This window comes from Lampetra fluviatilis, chromosome 10 (assembly GCF_964198595.1).
Source record: "Lampetra fluviatilis chromosome 10, kcLamFluv1.1, whole genome shotgun sequence".
In the NCBI taxonomy this organism is placed as follows: domain Eukaryota; kingdom Metazoa; phylum Chordata; class Hyperoartia; order Petromyzontiformes; family Petromyzontidae; genus Lampetra; species Lampetra fluviatilis.
The window spans coordinates 9,851,508-9,870,058 of NC_136284.1; the positions used below are offsets into that span (position 1 = coordinate 9,851,508).

An 18,551-nucleotide genomic window follows, 5' to 3' on the forward strand; every position below is an offset into this window, starting at 1 on the left:
TGCGTGGGTTAAATATCGGCCGTTCTATAGAATTTGGGGGGGGGGGGGGTGTGTAAAAAGTCCGCATGTGTACAGGGAGGGGGGAAGGGGTCAAGTTTTGACAGATGTTTTCGTACCTACTAAATGTATAGCCCCATAGCTTCCAGTGGTCTCTTAATATCGGAAGGAAGAGTGCTCCAGACGGCCACAGAAGCGCACGTGTTGCGGTGACCGTCTTTGTTTGATGACTAAAGGTATCACAACTTTAATATTCACACGAAGCAAATCAGCTCTCCTCTGACTTTAGGCACTCGGTAGCTCTGGTGGCTTAGACAAACTGGGCCAAGGGCGAGTGACGACTGGTTTCTGGGAGTCGCTCTGCGGGTGGTGGCATGCAAAGCGAAAGCGGCGGGTTCAGTTCAGTGCATTTATTTGGTGTAGCCATGTGAGCCATTCGGCTCTTGAATGGGTTGCAACCGCAACAAACAAAAAACGTGAACAAGAAAACATCTTAAAGTGACGACGCGCAAACAGAAAAATCCAGGAAAAAACAGCAAAGTCTTCCAGAAAAAGCACCGTATATCAATGCTGCGTGCAAAAATCCCAGTGGGATGGAAGTAAAAAAATAACAAACCATCTTCTTTGTTCTTTTGGTAAAGTCACGTAGAAGGGAAATAATAAAAATAAAACATAATAAAATATTTGTATTTTTATTATAATAAAATATGTTTATTATTTTATTATTCTAAAAAATAAAACAATACAATATGTTTGATTTTTATTATTTTATGATTTCCCTTCTACGTGACTTTACCGGAAAAAAAACCAAGAAGATGAATCCCTGCAGTCACGAAAGCTTTAAATCGAAAAATAACAACCGTAAGGCGTCGCGTGCTGCGTTTCGTGGCGGTTTCCGTGTGGCCAGGAGCCGGGGTGCCACCGTCGGGGTCGTGCGAAACGGGCCCGGCCGCCCCGCTCCCCTAACGGGAGAGGGGGGGGCGGGCAGTAGAATCGGTGTGATTGGCGGAGCGTTGTCACGGCGACCCCTTTCTGATGCCCGAGAAAAGTTACGTCAGCCTTTTGAGAAAACCACCCAAACCCCCCACCCACCGAATAAAACACAACACAGCCGCCTCTGTGCACAAGAGTCAGATGGTGTGGCTTCTCTCAATAGCCACGGCGACTGTCACTGTTCCACTGTCACGTCCGTGATGATTGTGATGTGCACGTTATTTAACGGTGCAGCTTTTAGGGTAAGCTGCTAGAAGCACAAACACATGATATCTGTGCTCTAAACGATGTGCAACACGCTCGAATGGATGTTCACCGTGGAGGTGGAGTGATGACATCTGCTGCTCGTGTGCGGTGCTAGGTGGTTTGTTCCACCGCAAGAGGGTGACAGATGGTGACGACTCAGTAAGGGCCTTCATGCAGCATTATAGGAATCATGGGTGATGATGAAGCAAATGTGTTGAGCAGAGCGAGGGTTAAAGTTCATGCGGTTATAGAATCACGGGACTATTTCCTGACAAAAAACATGGAATTTCCACCAATGGCCAAGGACTGCTACAGAAGTTGAGTACTTTATATGGCCTAACAGAGCATGATGACACCTTGAGGTAAATACAATGAAAATAATAATACTTTACAGCGGGCAATCCACTGCTGCGTGAACGTCTTCCAGGTTGTTGACCATACTTCGCCAGGTAGGGGCCCGGGATTGCTTCAACTATTTTCTTGCCACTGATATTAGTTGTGGCCGGGAATTCTCAGGTTCATTAGAGATTAACTCGTCCGGCCCGCGGGCCGTATAAGGCCCGCAAAATCATGTGGTCTGGCCCTGCCAAGGCAACCGCAGGCGGGACTCGAAATTCAATAAATCTAGGAGCAAACCTGGAAAAGCAGTGCGAGTAGCAACATCATCAATACCAGCTAACATCACACGCCTCACCAAAGAGAAGCAGTTCCAGCCATCACATTAGGGGTGAGTTAATTAAATGTTTGACCAAATATAACAGGCTAGTTTTTAAGTTGATAATTTTGTATGGCCCGCGAATGATGTTATAAATTTCCAAATGGCCCTTGGCAGAAAAAAGGTTCCCCACCCCTGCCGTATATTAACTAATCTGCCACCACTCTAGCCTGAGATTTCAGGTGTACATCTACAGCCCTGTTGTCTATCCACTGCTGGACAAGGACATCACCACGCCGCCAAGGTAGTGGAGGTCATATCACCATATTTCACAATGCTGGTTGGTAGAGGTTGGTGATTGCAGGCAGCATAGACGTTGGAGCATGGTAGAGTACCACAATGGATTTGCTAACACTGCCTTCTGCCTCTAATGTATTCCCGCAGCCTCGAACACATGTTTCTTGCATCGTTGTCGCCCATGCAAGCACTATCCGGTATCAAACCTGCATAGCATTTAAGATCAATGATATGGGCACTTTCCATGTGATTTGGTCATAGACTCTGTGTTGGATGTGCAGCGTAATTTGCCAGCTCTTATTGACAATGGAAATTATTAACAAAAAACAGCTTAATTTTAAATAACCTATGTTGACAAGTTCTTCATGCACAATGCACTCATTGCACGATTCTTAAAATAGCCCTAAATGGAAAATAATATCCCAGCCAGCTTTACAAGATGTAATTTGGATAACTTAGTCTCCAAGGGGAAACAGATCAAATCAATAACAGTACCACTAAGCCCATTGCAATCGTATGCATGCGGTAATTTCCATACGTATCATCTGTCTTGCCTCCCATTTGCAACGCAAAGCATGTGTGCATGCTACAGTAAATGCCACTGTTGCAAAGATCACTTACTCCGAGAATACGAGATATGGAAACATGCAGCCTTGACAGCAGCGAATTACAGTAGGTAATATGTGTACATGCGTGTGTGTGTCTTGCCCCATCAACCTGGTTTAAATCTACACGGGGGAGCTTTGCTTATGTTGGTACCCTGGGGGCGTAGAGCTTAGTATTGTGCTACAAACCCGGCCGCCCGAGTTCGACTCCTGGCCAGTGGTGATTATCTGGACCGGTCTAGTGTACATCACGTGGTGTATCAACTTCAGTGTGGTGCTGGCCACACCACCCCCCTCTTGCGCTTCATATGTGCATACAGCACTTGTTCCGAAAGTCTGTGTGTGCTACACGGAGGATCTTTGTATTTGTGCTTTAACATATTTACATATGGCAGCCGCATGTGAGGTCCTGTATTTGTTTTGTAATATAATATATGTGCGTACATCTACAGTACTTAGTGGACACTAAATCATTAATCAGGTACACCACACAGCTCATGGAGTGCCTGCTCTAAAACAGCTGATGTTCCCAAAGCAGTCAGACCATGGTGAATGTATCGCTTGGTATCAAAGTGGCCCGAAGAGAAACCAAACGCTTCAACCTTGCAGCTCTGGTTTGGATCAAATTGTATCTATGGAACGCACTTACACTGTGCCAGTCAACACAAATCCTCACTCATATAATACGCCATTCAAACTAGCTGCTAAATAATCCACGACTGTATGTTCTAATATCCAAACATAGTGAGTGCAAAATGAATGCATCCATTTTTTCCACTATTTTTTTAAGAAACGTGTGTTTAGAGTATTTGGCTAGTTCTACATGATAAGCCACTTCGTTGAACAATTATTTGTGGCCAGGTATCTTCTGAAAAAGACCTATATAGCCCAGTGGGCTTTACCCGGTAAAATAAATAAAATAAATGTTTCATTTCATTTTAACATTTATTAAGTGCCTGAACATAACCTACGATCCTTTGTTAATCCAATTGCCAAATGAAGTAGTCTGCACACTGTTTCGGTCATGGTGGGAGTTGATTATACTTCACCATGCTGGTCAATGTGGATTGTTGAAGCGGATGACAGGACCGCTCCAGTTATCATTTACCACTGGTTTTAGCTGTGGTCAGGGATAAAACTCAGGTCACCGCGTTCACAGTACAGTGTGCTAACTACTGTAGCATCACTCACACTTTTACTACTGTAGGTTTGACTTTGTAAAACACATTGAGGTGTTGACTCACCACGCAGAGAGTGTATTTAGTAGAAACTTAAACGTAGCTTTCAGAAAACCCACTCCACTCATCTACGTTAAATATTTGGAACGCGTACGAAGATGTAATTGCGCTTTGTTTTCCTTCACGTTTAATGGTAACCTAATAGGTGGCGTGTTTACTACTTAACAATGGCTTTATCCTGCACAACGACCAACATTTGTGGCTTTGCATCATTGCACTGCGATAACTTCACATGGGACCAATCAGCAGCACATGCCTGCAAACAAGCACAGACTGAAACAACAAAACACACGCACCAGTTGAGCCCGTCTTCTGCCAGAAACCCTTGCCTAATTTCCATTTCCATTCAGAGGCCAAGTTCAGCCGCATTTTACACATTAACTTCACGTAATGCCATCACAGAACAATTTGATGGGTAGAGGGACTTGGGGGGTGGGTGGGGGTTGTGGGGGGGGGGTTGGAGGGGATGGGGGGTGGTGGGGGTGGGTGGGGGTGGTGGGAGGGAATGGGGGGTGGTGGGGGTGGGTGGGAGTTGTGGGGGGGTGGGAGGGGATGGGGGGTGGTGGGGGTGGGTGGGGGGTGTGGGGTGGGGAGTGGTGGGGGGGTGTAGTGGTGGGGGGGGGGTGTAGTGGTGGTGGGGGGGTCTGCGATGGGCTGGGTGGGGCAGCAGCGAGGACACAGGATGAAGGTTTTGGCTGTCGTGGGCAGTGTCGCGAGGAGTCAGTTCTGCAAGTGCATCGTCGTGCGTCACGCTTTGGCGTCTGGAGCGCGCCGCCGAGTGTGAGAACAAGGAGGGTTTTTTTTCTGTTGTTCATTCGTGACCGTCACCTTAGCTTCCTTGAGACAACAACAGCAGCAGCAGAGGCAGAAGCAGCAGCAGCAGCAGCGAGCCGCGCAGAAGAGGGCACCCCGGGGAGATCTAGAAGCGTGGCGTCAGGATCCGCACTGAGAGTCTCGCCGGTAGCCACAGGTCTGTCCGCAAGGGCCGCGCACGAGGTGGAAGAGGATCCTGGACACAAAACAACTATCCCAGCCACAAGTTATTTTTGTTCTTACGATCTACTCGTCACTCCGCACGGCCGGCTACTCATCACAGGGTGTGTATGACTGTCCTCTCTCTCTCTCTCTGTGTCTCTCATCTGTTAAATTATAACGTGTTTGTGATTTCATTTTTCAGGAGGGCTCGGGTTTAAACGGCATTCGTGCCCACACCTTTCGTTATCATGTATTTTTTTGACATATGCTTGCTTTGCATTGAAACTTGCTTCAGCGTGAAGTTATTAAAGGGCTTGTGCACCACGTGCGTGATGATGCCACTGTTTATTTCACGGCTTATTTTTTGTCCTCTCGGGGAATTCGCTTGCATGCAGATTTCCAGCGAGTATGCGCGTTGTAATAGTTTTGGTCAGACTTTTTTTCATTGGCGCTTTTGTGTTCAATTATAAAACTACGATACATTTGCTCTACCTGTCCTGCATAATGTGCGTGGTATTATTGCGTGGACGAAGCTGTGAGTTTTGCCTGCATCAGGGTGCAGGCGAATCGGGCCACCCCCAATTCAATTCCCGCTCAAAGCCACCACCAATACCAGGTGACGATTATCTAAACCGGTGCGAGGTCTCTCCAAGTGGCCTCATCCTCAACTGAGTACCTGGTGCGGTGTGTAAACATAGCTACTGAGGAGACAAAGGCGGCCGGCCGTGATGCTGGCCACCTCGCTCCTTGTGTGCCTTATTAGGTGTTTGCCAACACCACTGGCTCCAAGTCTGTTCAGGCTATAGGAGGGATATTCTTTGGTTCTTTCGGTAAAGTCATGTATTATTTACGTGACTTCACCGAAATAACCAAAGAGTATGGATTCCTGCAGTCACGAAAGCTTCAAATCAAGATATAGGAGGGATATTTGATGCGCGCAGTTTGATAATGAAACCCTCCAGAATGTCAGCCCACACACCTGCCCGCACTTTGCGCCAGAGATGTATGCGACAACTATCAACAACCATTTGTTTTGCATTATGTCTGCATAATCAGAGCTGAAACTTTTAAAGGAACAAAAACCATCTCCGATTTTCAGTCACATGACTGACATCACAGCTCCCCTATGCATCATTGCACACAAACACGCGCGCCTCCCTGAGAGCCCTCGGCTCTGACGACATTTTTCCCGGTACTGTCCCCAGGTATTTTACGAGACACCCACTCACAGGTCCAGACAGCATTACCCGATGACGGGAAACACGCAGTGATACCCACAAAGCATCCGCCCAGTGCTGGGAACAGATCTCATCCCTATCATAATAAACGGCATCACCATTTACTATTTATACCGCAACCCCCCACCCCCCCATATGCAGTGCATCTCATCGCAGGCGATGGAGAAGACGGGAGAGATGTCCGTCCGTCACGACAGCGCAGCTGCCTCCTCCTCAAGGCGCAATCGCTGGCACGTCAGCCGCTCTTCTTGGCAGGGCAGGGCCCTGGACTCGGAGGCCGTCCCTTTCGCGAGCGGCGAGGACAGGGCCCGTACCGGTGCCTCTTCGTGGCCACAGGAGGTCTCACGCGGGCAGCAGGCGGAACGGACAAGCGGCCGTCGGAGGCACGATGGCACGGAGCACATTGGCTCAGGGAATCGGTACCCAAGCAGGCACACCAAGTTCTCCACGAAGGATTGGTGAGGAGCATTGATTTTGTTTGTATTGCATCCTTTCTTTCATTTCTAGAGTTGTAATAAAGAGTGATCTGCTTATAAGATACGACACCAAAATTAAAATAACACTCGATTACATTGAAGTGGCTTTCTTAAAGGTACTCAAGGTGCTGTACATCACAAATAAATGAATTGTTTGGCAAGGGCAGAAAAAAAAGTACAGTATAGAAGCTAAATGAGATAACTTTAATAGGCAGGAATGAGAACAGTTAACCCATTTATGGATGAAAGCCTCCCCATTCCATGAAGGTAGTGGTGATTGTTTTACCATACTTCACCAGGCTGGGCAGTGTAAATCAGATTTCCAGGTGCATAGCACATTATGTTACGCTAACACGAATAGCTTTTTTAAAAACATTTTTATCCTTGGTCATATAACATCCTCCTTAGAACTATGCATAGGTGGAATAAAGTTTAACAAGAGGGACTTGGAGGCTGTGTCAATATGATTATACACCTCCCTAAGTGTTCCTAAAGTATGTTTCACTAGCAAAATACAGTTCGTGATCAATGTAGTGCATGTATCAATGTTGAAAACTATTTCTCACCGTACGTTGCCATCCGTGCCAATTGGAGGTGAGCACTGTTGTCCAATAGGAATGCTAAGTGCTGCGGGAATGAGCATGGCGTGGTCTCATTCTATGACACATGTGGTGGACAGAACGCTCGCACTGCCCTGTGGCACGGCACTCGGCAGTCGCATCTTTGTGATGAACACACCGAGACTTAGGACCGTGACTCTCCCATGTGCAGTCCATCTCTGTGTGTCTTGGACCCAACACCTGTTAAACACAACCCTGCAGCGTGACCTTGTCTAAATGAGTGTCATGTACAAAAACGAATTGGTGGGTGGGAGCGGGCGGGGGGCATTGGCGGGAAGGGGTGCACGACACACACTGTGTTAAACAAAACGTAGACGAGTCTTAACAGATTGAGTAACGATACGATTTGTTTTTGTCTGTCATGCATTCTGCTCTAGCTCTCACCCCCAATGCACATGAGGAAAGGCTGTGATGCCCATAGTTTAAACGTACGAATGATAACAATATGAGAAAATCCATTGTGGAAAATGTTTGACTCTATGTATATCTTATTATGATACATTTCAAAAAAATGTAAATGAAGTTTCTGTGAGTTAAGAGTTAATTTGGAGAGGCAAAGGATACGAAAATATTATGAAAAATTTCCACATGTTGAAGTTACTCAGCTTTATCCTGATAAATATCCGATGTTTTAACACTAAAAGTGAAAAACAGTTCCTTGTCATTGCTCAATGATTCAACGGTCAATGACTCAAGGGGAAATATTTGTGCTCGGCATTTTTTGCAGGAAACAAGTTTTATTTATACATGAAGTTTCACCGGATAAAGGAAGGACTAAGTCAATACACAATGCATGCGAAATGATTGGCAAGCGCCGTGCAGATCACAAAACACCGCAAGTGGTGGACAGAGTTGATTTCCAACAGCACCGCTAATGCTCCCGCAAACCTGCACAATTAAAGGGACGGACGACGATGATAACGACGATGAGGTGTGTGACTGAAAAACGGGGCTCAAACTCAGCTGGGACACACCAGGCTGGAAAACAACGCCCATCGCACAGAGCACGGGAAGATTTTAATTATAATTGTTTTTGTTATATTAACTTAAATAACTTAATTACAAACTAAACTATTCTCGGGATTATGAGGCGGCTCCGGAAACGTAAGACACACTAATATCGTGTGCCTAGTGCCAATAAAGTTATACAAATCTGGTTACACACACACACCGACCAGATTACAAAGTTTACTTTAAAATAAAGGGCTAAAATAATGTATTTTGAATGCGTTCTCATTAACAACAGTTTATTAATTATTATTTTAAACAAATGGGTGTAGTGTAAATACCTTTATAGTGTACTGTATTTTATTTATATTCGCAATGCGTTGACGGCTTATGCGTTTGGCTGATATGATTGCATAACGTGCAGTTTATTAATTACACTTCAGGGAAAGTGAAGAATGGAAATGCCTTTTGAATGCATGGAAACAAATTAATAACGTTCAAAACTATTAAGACGGCTGTCATGTATGTCGAGTACAACAGTAAACTCTCAAGAGGAACACAATACCTCTTTTGTCTTGGTCTCTCTAGATGAAAATTATATCCAGAGTTAAACATAACTTGAGGCATCAGGGGACAGCGTGGGGTTGTTGGCTATTGGAAGGGTGCCACTAATCCTGGGTTGTGAAAAGCAGTGGATGTCAATGTGAAACCGTTCTCCTTGAAGGTCTTACATCAAATATTTCTCATTCACAGACGGCTTCTTGAGATGTCCGTGGTCTGAATTCTCTGCCCCCTGTTAAATGCCGACTTTTGACCTGTCTCTTTTCTTCTGTCAATCACTGATGGTCTTTCTCGCCAATAAATAAATATGTCCACAGTTTCTGTACAGCGTCTTGAGCTGCCATCGCGATTACATGCTATACACAATCCTAATTGCATTGTATTGTATTTCAAAATTGCACTCACATCACGTGCAAATGAACACATGTGTGCACTGAATAAGTCAGCGGATGAGTAAAAATTGTAATCGGGAAGTGTGGAGGCACGGGGAATTGTTGGAGACCCGTTGGCATAGGCAGTGCAAGTAGCTCGACATCTTATGTAATAAAAACCCAGCAGCCAAACTCCCCATCCGCTGCTTTGATCCCTCCTAGCGTTCCCCTCTCTCACCCTCCTAGCACGCAATACTGGGATCCGTGCCCACTCTCTGCTGATCGAGTGCCCCAGAAACTTGAAGCGGACAATGACAAAATGTATCCATATCCGTTTGGCCAGATGAGTCACTTTCAGAATGTTTTTTTTCTTCACGGCATCTGACTTATCGTAATTATGCGAGGCAAATGGATCGAATGCGATTCACCTACAAAAGCTGTTACCTGAGTCAGATAGTTAAATGTGGCCCGGATAAAGCACAAGCCACCCACGTACAACACCCGAGTCCAACTTTGTTAACCTCTTCAACTATTTAACACGTAGACTTTCGCGACCAATATCATCCATAAGAGGTTTTTTGGGTTAGATCGCGTAACTATATAGAAATGTTTTGTTAAAACCCGTCACCACCCGACACAGCCAACTAGTAAGGGTTGTCACGTAAACAGAACATGCCAATTCGTCACTAGTACAGCACTAACCGGTGTGTTGGAGAGCCAAGCCACAACATTTACAATCTGAGTACGAAGTTTCGCCAGTAATCACAACTAGCTTCATCAGGCGACAGCCAGAGTTGTGGAGAAGTCTGACTGTAATACATTTTCTTCAACTGTCTCCTGTAATACATTTTCATTGCTTGGTATAATCACCATATGTGGCAGCAAATATTAAATCTTAATACTCTACATCCTTCATTTACGTCTTTTTACTTTATTTCTCCAATCGCTTGTCTTGTGTTCCGTAATTTTTAATCTCAACAAGTTCCTAAGTTTTTTAGAGTTATGTTTATTCTGTCTCTTATTGGCACATCTCTTCTTTCCCATCATGTTTGTTTGTGGTTTCAGATATTTTGTTCTGTTTGCTTATCTACTTTGTGCCAACTTTAAGTGTACTGTCCATGTAGATGCGAGTTATTTATTATTATTATTATTGATGAAATGTATATCACAATTTGTCTTCCCGAGAGGTTGTTATCTGTTTCTCATGATCAATCTTAATTCCCACCCCCACTTGCTGAACTTGAACTACACATTTGGTGTTGAGTGTCTTGTTCTCGCCTGTAATTAGCTTTGTCCTTTCTTTGGTAATGTTACATAGCAACAGCCTGCAATCGCTTCCTCTGCTGGAGTTTGCAGAGGACAGAGACATATCTAATTGTCTGACGTTTGTCCGTGAAAATCAAGGCAATTTTATTCATATATACTGTACTTCCCATTTGGGCTCTTTTGAATGTCCATTTTTTCGACTCCTTTTTTGCTAACTGTAAACACGATGAGACATTCTCTTCTCCAGGTCTCTCACTCTGATGCCAAATGTACCAATCATCCTCTAATTTCTGCTCTTTTTTAAAAATCCACTTTCACCTTTAAGTCAACCAATTATGATGTTCTTGTCGGCATGCATTTTGCCCTCATTTAGAAGTTGCTTAATGTCTTTATACTCATACATTTAGTGTGAGGCACGCGGCCAACTCCCTGGTATCCAGCGCAATTGACAGCCAAGGGCAAAACGAGAACGTGAGCGCAGTGGAAACATTGCGATGTCCGTTTTTCTCCTGGGTGCTGGTGGCGACCTAGGCTGGTGGAGCTGCTGAGCCTGGGCCGGGAGGACGCCGAGGAGACGCTGCTGAGCCTGGGCTTTGGGGACGAGGACCCCGACTCCGTGGCTCGTGTCCCCCAGCGTTTCCTGCAGGCACCGTCGCGAGCCCAGGGCATCAGTGCCGACCTCCTGCAGCAGACCCTGGCGCGGCGCAATGATCAGGACCACCTGATTATCCTGGGTGTGGACAGCACTGCCATGAGACACGCAGAGGCATTGCACGGCTCTTAATGCATTCAAACGAAGGTTGAAATGCAATTATACATCTCTGGAGGAGGATTGAATCATGTTCTGATCATCTCATATTGACTCAATTTTGGTCTCAAGTTGTGTTGCTGTTATGAGCTTTCCTGCCAAAATGATCAAAGTAGTGCTTAAAACTTGGAGACACAAACCAGATCAAACATGACTATATTAAATTTAGCAAATGAATTTTCCCTGACAGCTACCTAAAGTTGCGTGATTTTTAGTCATTGTTTAAAAATAGTGAATTCTCAATTATCCAGGTAGGTGGCTCGGATAAAACTAAAAACACCAAAAATGCAAAACTTGCTTAAAATAGGCTTTGCAAATGTGTTCCTTACCTGCATAGAATGGGGGTGAAGATGGTTTTCCAACCAACCGGTTTGACTCGCCAACATGTTTGTGGTCATTTGGGGACATGGTCACTGACCCTCGACGAGTGAGAAGCGAAGTCAGTAATTAAACCAAAGGCGCATTAAGTAACATTCAGTAAAACCTGTCATGCGTGGCAACCAGCGACACTGCTGATCTCCTACTTTGCTTTACACAGATGTTCACAGCAATAAGAAGCAAATCTCCAATATCATATAAACTTAGGAGAATCAAAGTCATGCTCTGCCCATCACGTGGGGTTGCCTTCCATACAAAATTAGTGTGGACAGTACACATTTCAGATGCGTCTCCTCAGTCAATTCTATATGTCTAAACCATCCCTAAAGCCTCTTGTAAATCATGTGACTTCTGTGTGGCCACCCTGACTCTAAATCGCTGCCCTCTCCCTGCCCCCTATGAAAACACACTCTGCTCCGTGCAGCGACGAGGCTTTTTTCTAGCCTCTTCATCTTTCCTGACCCTTTGCTCCAATTTCTCAATTCCTTCTCCTTTTAGTTCCGATTTTTTATTATTTATTTGATTTCCCGTTCCTTTTTCCACACGGGTACAACAGTTGCTAGTTTTACTCTATTTAATGCTTTAAACATCTTGCATTAATTCTAGATTTGAAGTTTTCGTGACTGCAAGGATCCATGCTCTTTGCTTCTTTCGGTAAAGTCACTTAGATTAAAAAATAAATAAATAACGGCGTACTATTTAGTTATTTCATTTTATTTTTTTTATTATTTTTTTTATTTTTCATCTACGTGACTTTACTGAAAGAACCATTGTTTGACACCGTTGTCCCACACACCTACTTGCTAGGATGTATGATTTTGTACAACGCATTTCGTGTGCTGTCTTTATATCCCCCGTGGCAATTTTCAAATGTTTATCCATCTGGCAGTGGCAGTAACTCAGGGTGCATTATTCAGCGTCACCCTCCGGCACTGGTCGGGTTAACAACCCTCCCGGATTGGCCGGGAGTCTCTACCAGAATTGGCATTGATCTCCCGGTGACTATTGAAAGCAATCCGAGATATTAAATAGGCTATTTTAAGAAACTAAATTAATAAAAACATCTTCCAGAATGGCTTCAGTCAAGAGTTGGCAACCCTATGCACTGTACTTGTAATGTGATGTGATTTTCTGCATTGAATAGAATGCACTGCAACACATGTATTGCACATACGAATAACAATTATTAATACTATGTGTGATGACGTGGAATCAATGTGTTCTTACCCGATTGAAAGTACATGCAGTTGTCAATAGTAGGGTTACATAGTTGGGCAGGGGATCTATGAATACTGTGTGTAGCTGTGAACAGAGTTGTAGTCAATGGTGAGATGGGGCTACTATAAGTGCATGCGAATGCATGGGTGGGGGGTCTATGGATGTGCCATGTGATTATTCTAATCCCCACATTCTAATTGTTTTTTTACCCTTCTATCTGGCAACAAAACTGACACCTTTTTTTGCACTGTCCTTGAAGTTGATTGGCCCACACCCGAGACAGCTTTCCTTAGAGCCTAGTCTCACATGGGTTGGACCAGATGACGCCAATAGGCGCCTTTTGGCGTCATGTTTTACCTTTTAATGTACTGCCGACCCTTAATATTCGCAGGTTGTTAATATGCACCGATTATGCCTATTTACAACAAATGTATTGTTACGCTATTTTAAATTCGCGGGGTTGTAATTTAAATATTCGCGGCCGTAGCACGCCAAAGTTGTCCGTGCCGCGCTGTGTACACGCTAGTGCTTTCATTTACAGTCGTTTGCAATTACGAACTGCGAAATATGTATTTGCTTGTTTATTTATATGTGCTATTTTAACTATGTTTATGTTCATACAGTTTACATGTTTAAAAAAATATGTTCATGCCCCCTTAACCTTTTTTTCTCATAAGCTGTAAGTATTAATATATGCGCCATTGTCTAGGAATGTATCTCGGGCAAATATTAAGGATTTACTGTATTCAAATCTTAGGCTTTAATAAATGTCAAATTCCCATAGGGAATACAGTAGTACATGCAGTTAACAGCATTGTACAGCAGTATTTTAACATGTGCAATTACACTGTAACTTAAATATACCTTTTTTCATGGATACAGCCATGAAATTTGGAAAGCTCTGGGCCATGACAACTACATCACAGCTGATTTTAGCCAATAAAGTGCCACCCAATTCACACAAATACTAGCTATTTCATTAACAGTATCTGAACTAATTTTGTGTCCTCAGATCGTTTCAAGCTTGCACACAAACTACCGGCTCATTTTTTTACCATGAACTTAGCAGAATGGGATGCAGGGGCTGGAAATCCAGCTTCTCGGGAGTTTCATCTGGAGCCGATGTCAGGGTCGACACAATCGAGAGCATCGCCGTGCCAGAAAGTAGTCGGCGGCGATAATGACGCAAACGAAAGGAGGTGTGGCAGACACTCGGGCAGGGCCTGGTTGATTCGGCAGCTTAGGAGGAGCGTTTCCTGGCAGAGTGTGGTGGAAGAACCCACGGTGACATCACACAACGTTAACCAAAGTTCGTGTCACAGCCTTGTTGTTTGGGCTGACATCGAATCACCTGAATCTTCTCCCACAGAGCAAGGGGTTTTTCAAAAGACCGGCCACAACGAATGCCTTTCTAAGGCCACCAGTGAACAAAATTTTGACCGCACAACTTTAAATTCATACACGGAAAGGGATGACGTCCAAAAACACGTGGATGCTCAAGAACTGCCAGAAAGTGATGGCTTTGTCCGCCAAAAGTGTGTGGTCAGGTCAGTGGGAAGACCGTTTCGCAAGAAGAGCAAGGAATATTCAAACGACGGCATGGAAGACTTTGAAGAGCTGTCCCGTGATGAGAACGCTTGTCTGACCGACAAGAGAGCCGTTCCACTCGTACCACCACCTCGAAGGGATGGCAATGGTGACGGTGGCTGCCACACAGACGAGCTCGGCCCGGCGGGCGCCCCGCAGGAGGCTGACGACGCAAACTCAGGCGGAGCATCGTGCCCAGGCGGACATCTCCCACAATCCCTGCAGCACGACGACGCGTGCCGGAAGGACTCGTTTGAGATGGACGAGGTGAGTGGACAACGGCACCTCCGCTTCGAGTAAAAAGGAGGATTGGGCTTCATGAAGGCGCGGCAGTCGGTGCGTTAACCACAAATAGCGCAAGTCGTCTGCTTCATGGTGGATGTTCAAGATTCGGTTCGGGAAAAAGAGTATGCCAAGTGTGCCGGTTAAATTTCGATTTGAAATTTTCGTGACTGCAGGGATTCATCTTCTTAGTTCTTTCGGTAAAGTCACGTAGAAGGGAAGTAATAAAATAATAAAAATAAAACATAATAAAATAATTTTCACGACGTTTCGGCCACAACGCAAGCAGCCATCCTCAGGTGACCGAAACGTTGTGAGAATGATTTTATTATGTTTTATTTTTATTATTTTATTACTTCCCTTCTACGTGACTTTACCAAAAGAACCAAGAAGAAGTGTGCCGGTGTCGCATTCCAATTTTTCAGATACACTTTTTATTATTTACAAATGAATGAAAGGGCTAAAACCACATAGCAACTGGCAGACTTTACTTGTCAGTGCAACATAGCATCGTTCTTATAGATCTGCGCTATAAGAATGATGCGAATGCCACATGTTCCAAATTACAGTATTATTATTGCTATTAAAATAACAGGTTTACTAAAGTGTATTGGAATAGCTTATGCGTGGCTACTAATTGACAATATTTGTTTACTCATTGTAAATGCGCCGCTCACAGCGGACAATGGAATCAGGGTGTAAAGATTGCCACACCAGCAGAATACAGGGAATGATGCCAAGGTGTGGTGGCATTAGGCATGATGTCATCTAGATCTTGACTTAAGTACCCTTTTAAGTGCACAATACTCCTTTGGCAGGTTATTTTTAAATACCATAGAGCTCTTTGTGCAGTCCCAACATGTTTAAGACTCATTTCTGCAATTAGTGGAATGACAAATGCTTTTTCTTTTAGATTATGCCATTATATTTCTCTTGGCTCAATACTTCACTGTGATCCTGCTCATTGCAATATAAGTGGAGAAAAATAACAAAATCTGGACAAGCTCATCCAACGAGCTTTTCTGAAAACAACAGAGAACTAAATGTATGGCATTGTGAAAAAAACAATCCGTGGCCAGGGGACATTCTTTATTCACTGCAAAGCCTAAACTAATATATTTTCATTCAGTGGTGGCACCTTTGTTGAAACGTCCATCCGTGAACGTGTCTACAGTTGTCATCTGCTCATCACAATGGGTGGATAATAAACGACCTGCAATCAACACTCTCTTTCTTCATCTTGCCAAAGCATTCCAACCTGCTATTGCTTGCCTCTTTATTTCATTATTTTAATCATGGTCCATGCAATGTCGCACGAACTCTGCTATTCGCTTAATGTCTATTGCTTTGCGAATTACAGATGGCAATGTTGCAGTGGTCAGCGAGATGTTAATTTTCTTCATTAAAATGTTTTGCCCACTCTCCAGGTCAGGTCACACCCTCCTCAAATACAAACTTGCATCTTGAACATTATAATTTTGCGTTGACTTTTTGCGTTTGCTCATCATGTTTATCATCAGGCTTGTGTTATCCACGACTGAATTAAAACCTTGCCATACCATCACCATCCTTTATGGTGACACGATGCCACACTCAATGTCACGCCTGCTCATTTGCTGATCTCATCGATCCAGCTCTGTGGTCGTCTTCTTCTCAGACGTGTTCCCTCCTTTTGCTGCCATTCCATCACTGGTATCTTCTATTTGCCGCTATCCCTTTTCACGATGTGTGCTGCCCAATCAAACCTGTCAATAATTATATCTGGATTTGTTTTATTGTTCTCTACATGGGATGGCAGGAGCATATATGATAACACTCCCTTAAGAATGAAAATGATATAATAGGTGACGTTTTGGGCAATGGCTCTTTTTCACAGCACGGAGATTTAGGCAAATTTAGTTTTGCTATTGCTCATCGACATACTGGTGTTGATTTTTGATTCATAAGCATAATGAAGATTTTGACGAGTGCAAAGGCATGATGTGGTGGCTTTTGTGTTGTCTTGTAATGCTCAGGTGCGCAGCGAGGATGGAGAGGGCATGCATGGAGCGTGTGTGGATGGGAGTTCTGGTGCTGAAGGTCAGTGGCAAATTCATTTTGATGTAATCATATGCGAACTTGTTTATATTTTGAATGAAAAAATGCACTGTAATTACTTTTTTGTATGTTTTTCTAATATATTCTCAGAGCGCTATTATATTCGTGTCAATGGCGCACATTTTAAAGATTGCTTCCTGTCATAACAAACCCCTAAAATGAATTTCACCGGGCAATGTCAACTAAAATTAGTCTTAAAAATTCCTTTTAAACTATGCCATGCATTTATCCAGGAAAGCCACGCCCAATTTCAAGAAGCATTTTCAATTTGGATCCTGTCACATTGGGATGTTTAGCCAATTCCACAAATGGGTGTTTGGCTTCTTTCGGGAGGAAACCTGTGTACCTGGAGAAAATCCACCACGCGAACAAGGGGGGTGGTGACACTCCACATTGCCTCCTGGTCATCTTGCAGCCTCACACTTACAACTCTTGGAGCCTTGGTGATCACTCATCCCAACACCGCCCAGGCTCAAACCTGCTTAGCTTCTAATGTCAAAGATTAGTTGAATGTAGGGCGATTTTTCAGTCAATGATTATGACAGTAGTGATGAAGTGTAATGGACCATGGTTTATGATGCTGTGACCTGGTTACACTGACCTCTGTCCCTTCGTCCGACCTGTCCATTTGCCCCCAAAGCCGACCTTGTGCGAACAAGTAGCGTGCAGTCGGACAGCAGTGGCTACTCAGAGGAGCCAGCTGGAGATCAAACGCCTGCACTGCCACCGCCGCCTCCACCACCGCCTTCAGGGGACGTCACAGATTCCGCAGAGACGTGGATCCTGGAGTGAACGATCGTCGCCATTAGTGAAGAACAAACACAAATGCGTGGCTCCGTTTGGTACGGTTAGATTGTCTAACGAGAGAAACCTAATTTATTAATCTAATTATCTATTTATCTTTTTGTATGTATACATGGTTTCCTTTGCAAGAGGGATTTGTCTCATTGAGCTCTGACCTGGTAAAAGAAAGTCTACTACTTCTGCTTAAATATGCTTGTACTAGATTCCAGGAATTAATATAATGTTTTAATAATAAGCCAACAATAATAGAAACTGGTTTAATTGTTATTCCAACGTAAGTACTTTTACACCAGATATCATCTGTTAAAGCACAATGCGAGACGTTTTAAGTGTGTTTTGTAAGATGAGCTCAGGTGGATCACCCTTGCTGGATTACATTCTGCTGCTGTCAACAAAAGCATAACTGTGTAATCACGTATGTCATGAGCTGAACTGGACATTACGCAAAGCATCTGTTTATCATAAAGATTACTGATACCTAAACCACACCACTAAAATAGTCCTAAACAATTGTGCAATACGATACAGTAAAATAAACATAAATGCTCCAATAAATGTTTACAAGTTATCAGCAGTAACTGTTGCCTGGATTTTCATTGAACTCATTGAACATTACACCATCAACTGACTACACTCAAGGCAAAAGCAGGGTTAGCACTTGCCTATCCTACTTGGGCAATGACAAAACTGCAGTGATTTTACACAAAAGACAAATGGAGTGTCGCAACCTGTTTGGAACAAACAAAAAACCAGGACATTTATGGGAAGACGAAGATCTACAACACCGATAGGGAGAACATGTAAATACATGCACTTTCTTGACCGGTCTATTGTTATGCAACTGTCAAAGCTGGGACGATTAACGTCCCTAAAATAATTCGATGTCCCAGG

The 18,551-nt window shown here is 43.9% G+C and overlaps 1 protein-coding gene across 1 annotated transcript; it reads left to right on the plus strand.

Moving 5' to 3' along the window:
• Nucleotides 1–4,700: 4,700 nt before the first annotated feature.
• On the plus strand, nucleotides 4,701–18,192 carry LOC144934334 (protein ITPRID2-like). The gene is made up of 6 exons (XM_078860017.1): nucleotides 4,701–5,128; nucleotides 6,386–6,702; nucleotides 11,018–11,220; nucleotides 13,903–14,744; nucleotides 16,775–16,838; nucleotides 17,497–18,192. Exons 2-6 carry the CDS (start codon nucleotides 6,404–6,406, stop codon nucleotides 17,646–17,648), a joined length of 1,560 nt encoding a protein of 519 aa, XP_078716143.1. The 5' UTR covers nucleotides 4,701–5,128; nucleotides 6,386–6,403; the 3' UTR covers nucleotides 17,649–18,192.
• The last annotated feature ends 359 nt before the right edge of the window (nucleotides 18,193–18,551 follow it).

Bases quoted from the DNA above. Each gene is read 5' to 3' on its own strand.
- LOC144934334 (XM_078860017.1), top strand. From the start codon at position 6,404: ATGGAGAAGACGGGAGAGATGTCCGTCCGTCACGACAGCGCAGCTGCC. The intron at 14,745-16,774 runs GTGAGTGGACAA...TGTAATGCTCAG, and splicing joins ACTCGTTTGAGATGGACGAG to GTGCGCAGCGAGGATGGAGA. The intron at 16,839-17,496 runs GTCAGTGGCAAA...TTGCCCCCAAAG, and splicing joins TGGGAGTTCTGGTGCTGAAG to CCGACCTTGTGCGAACAAGT.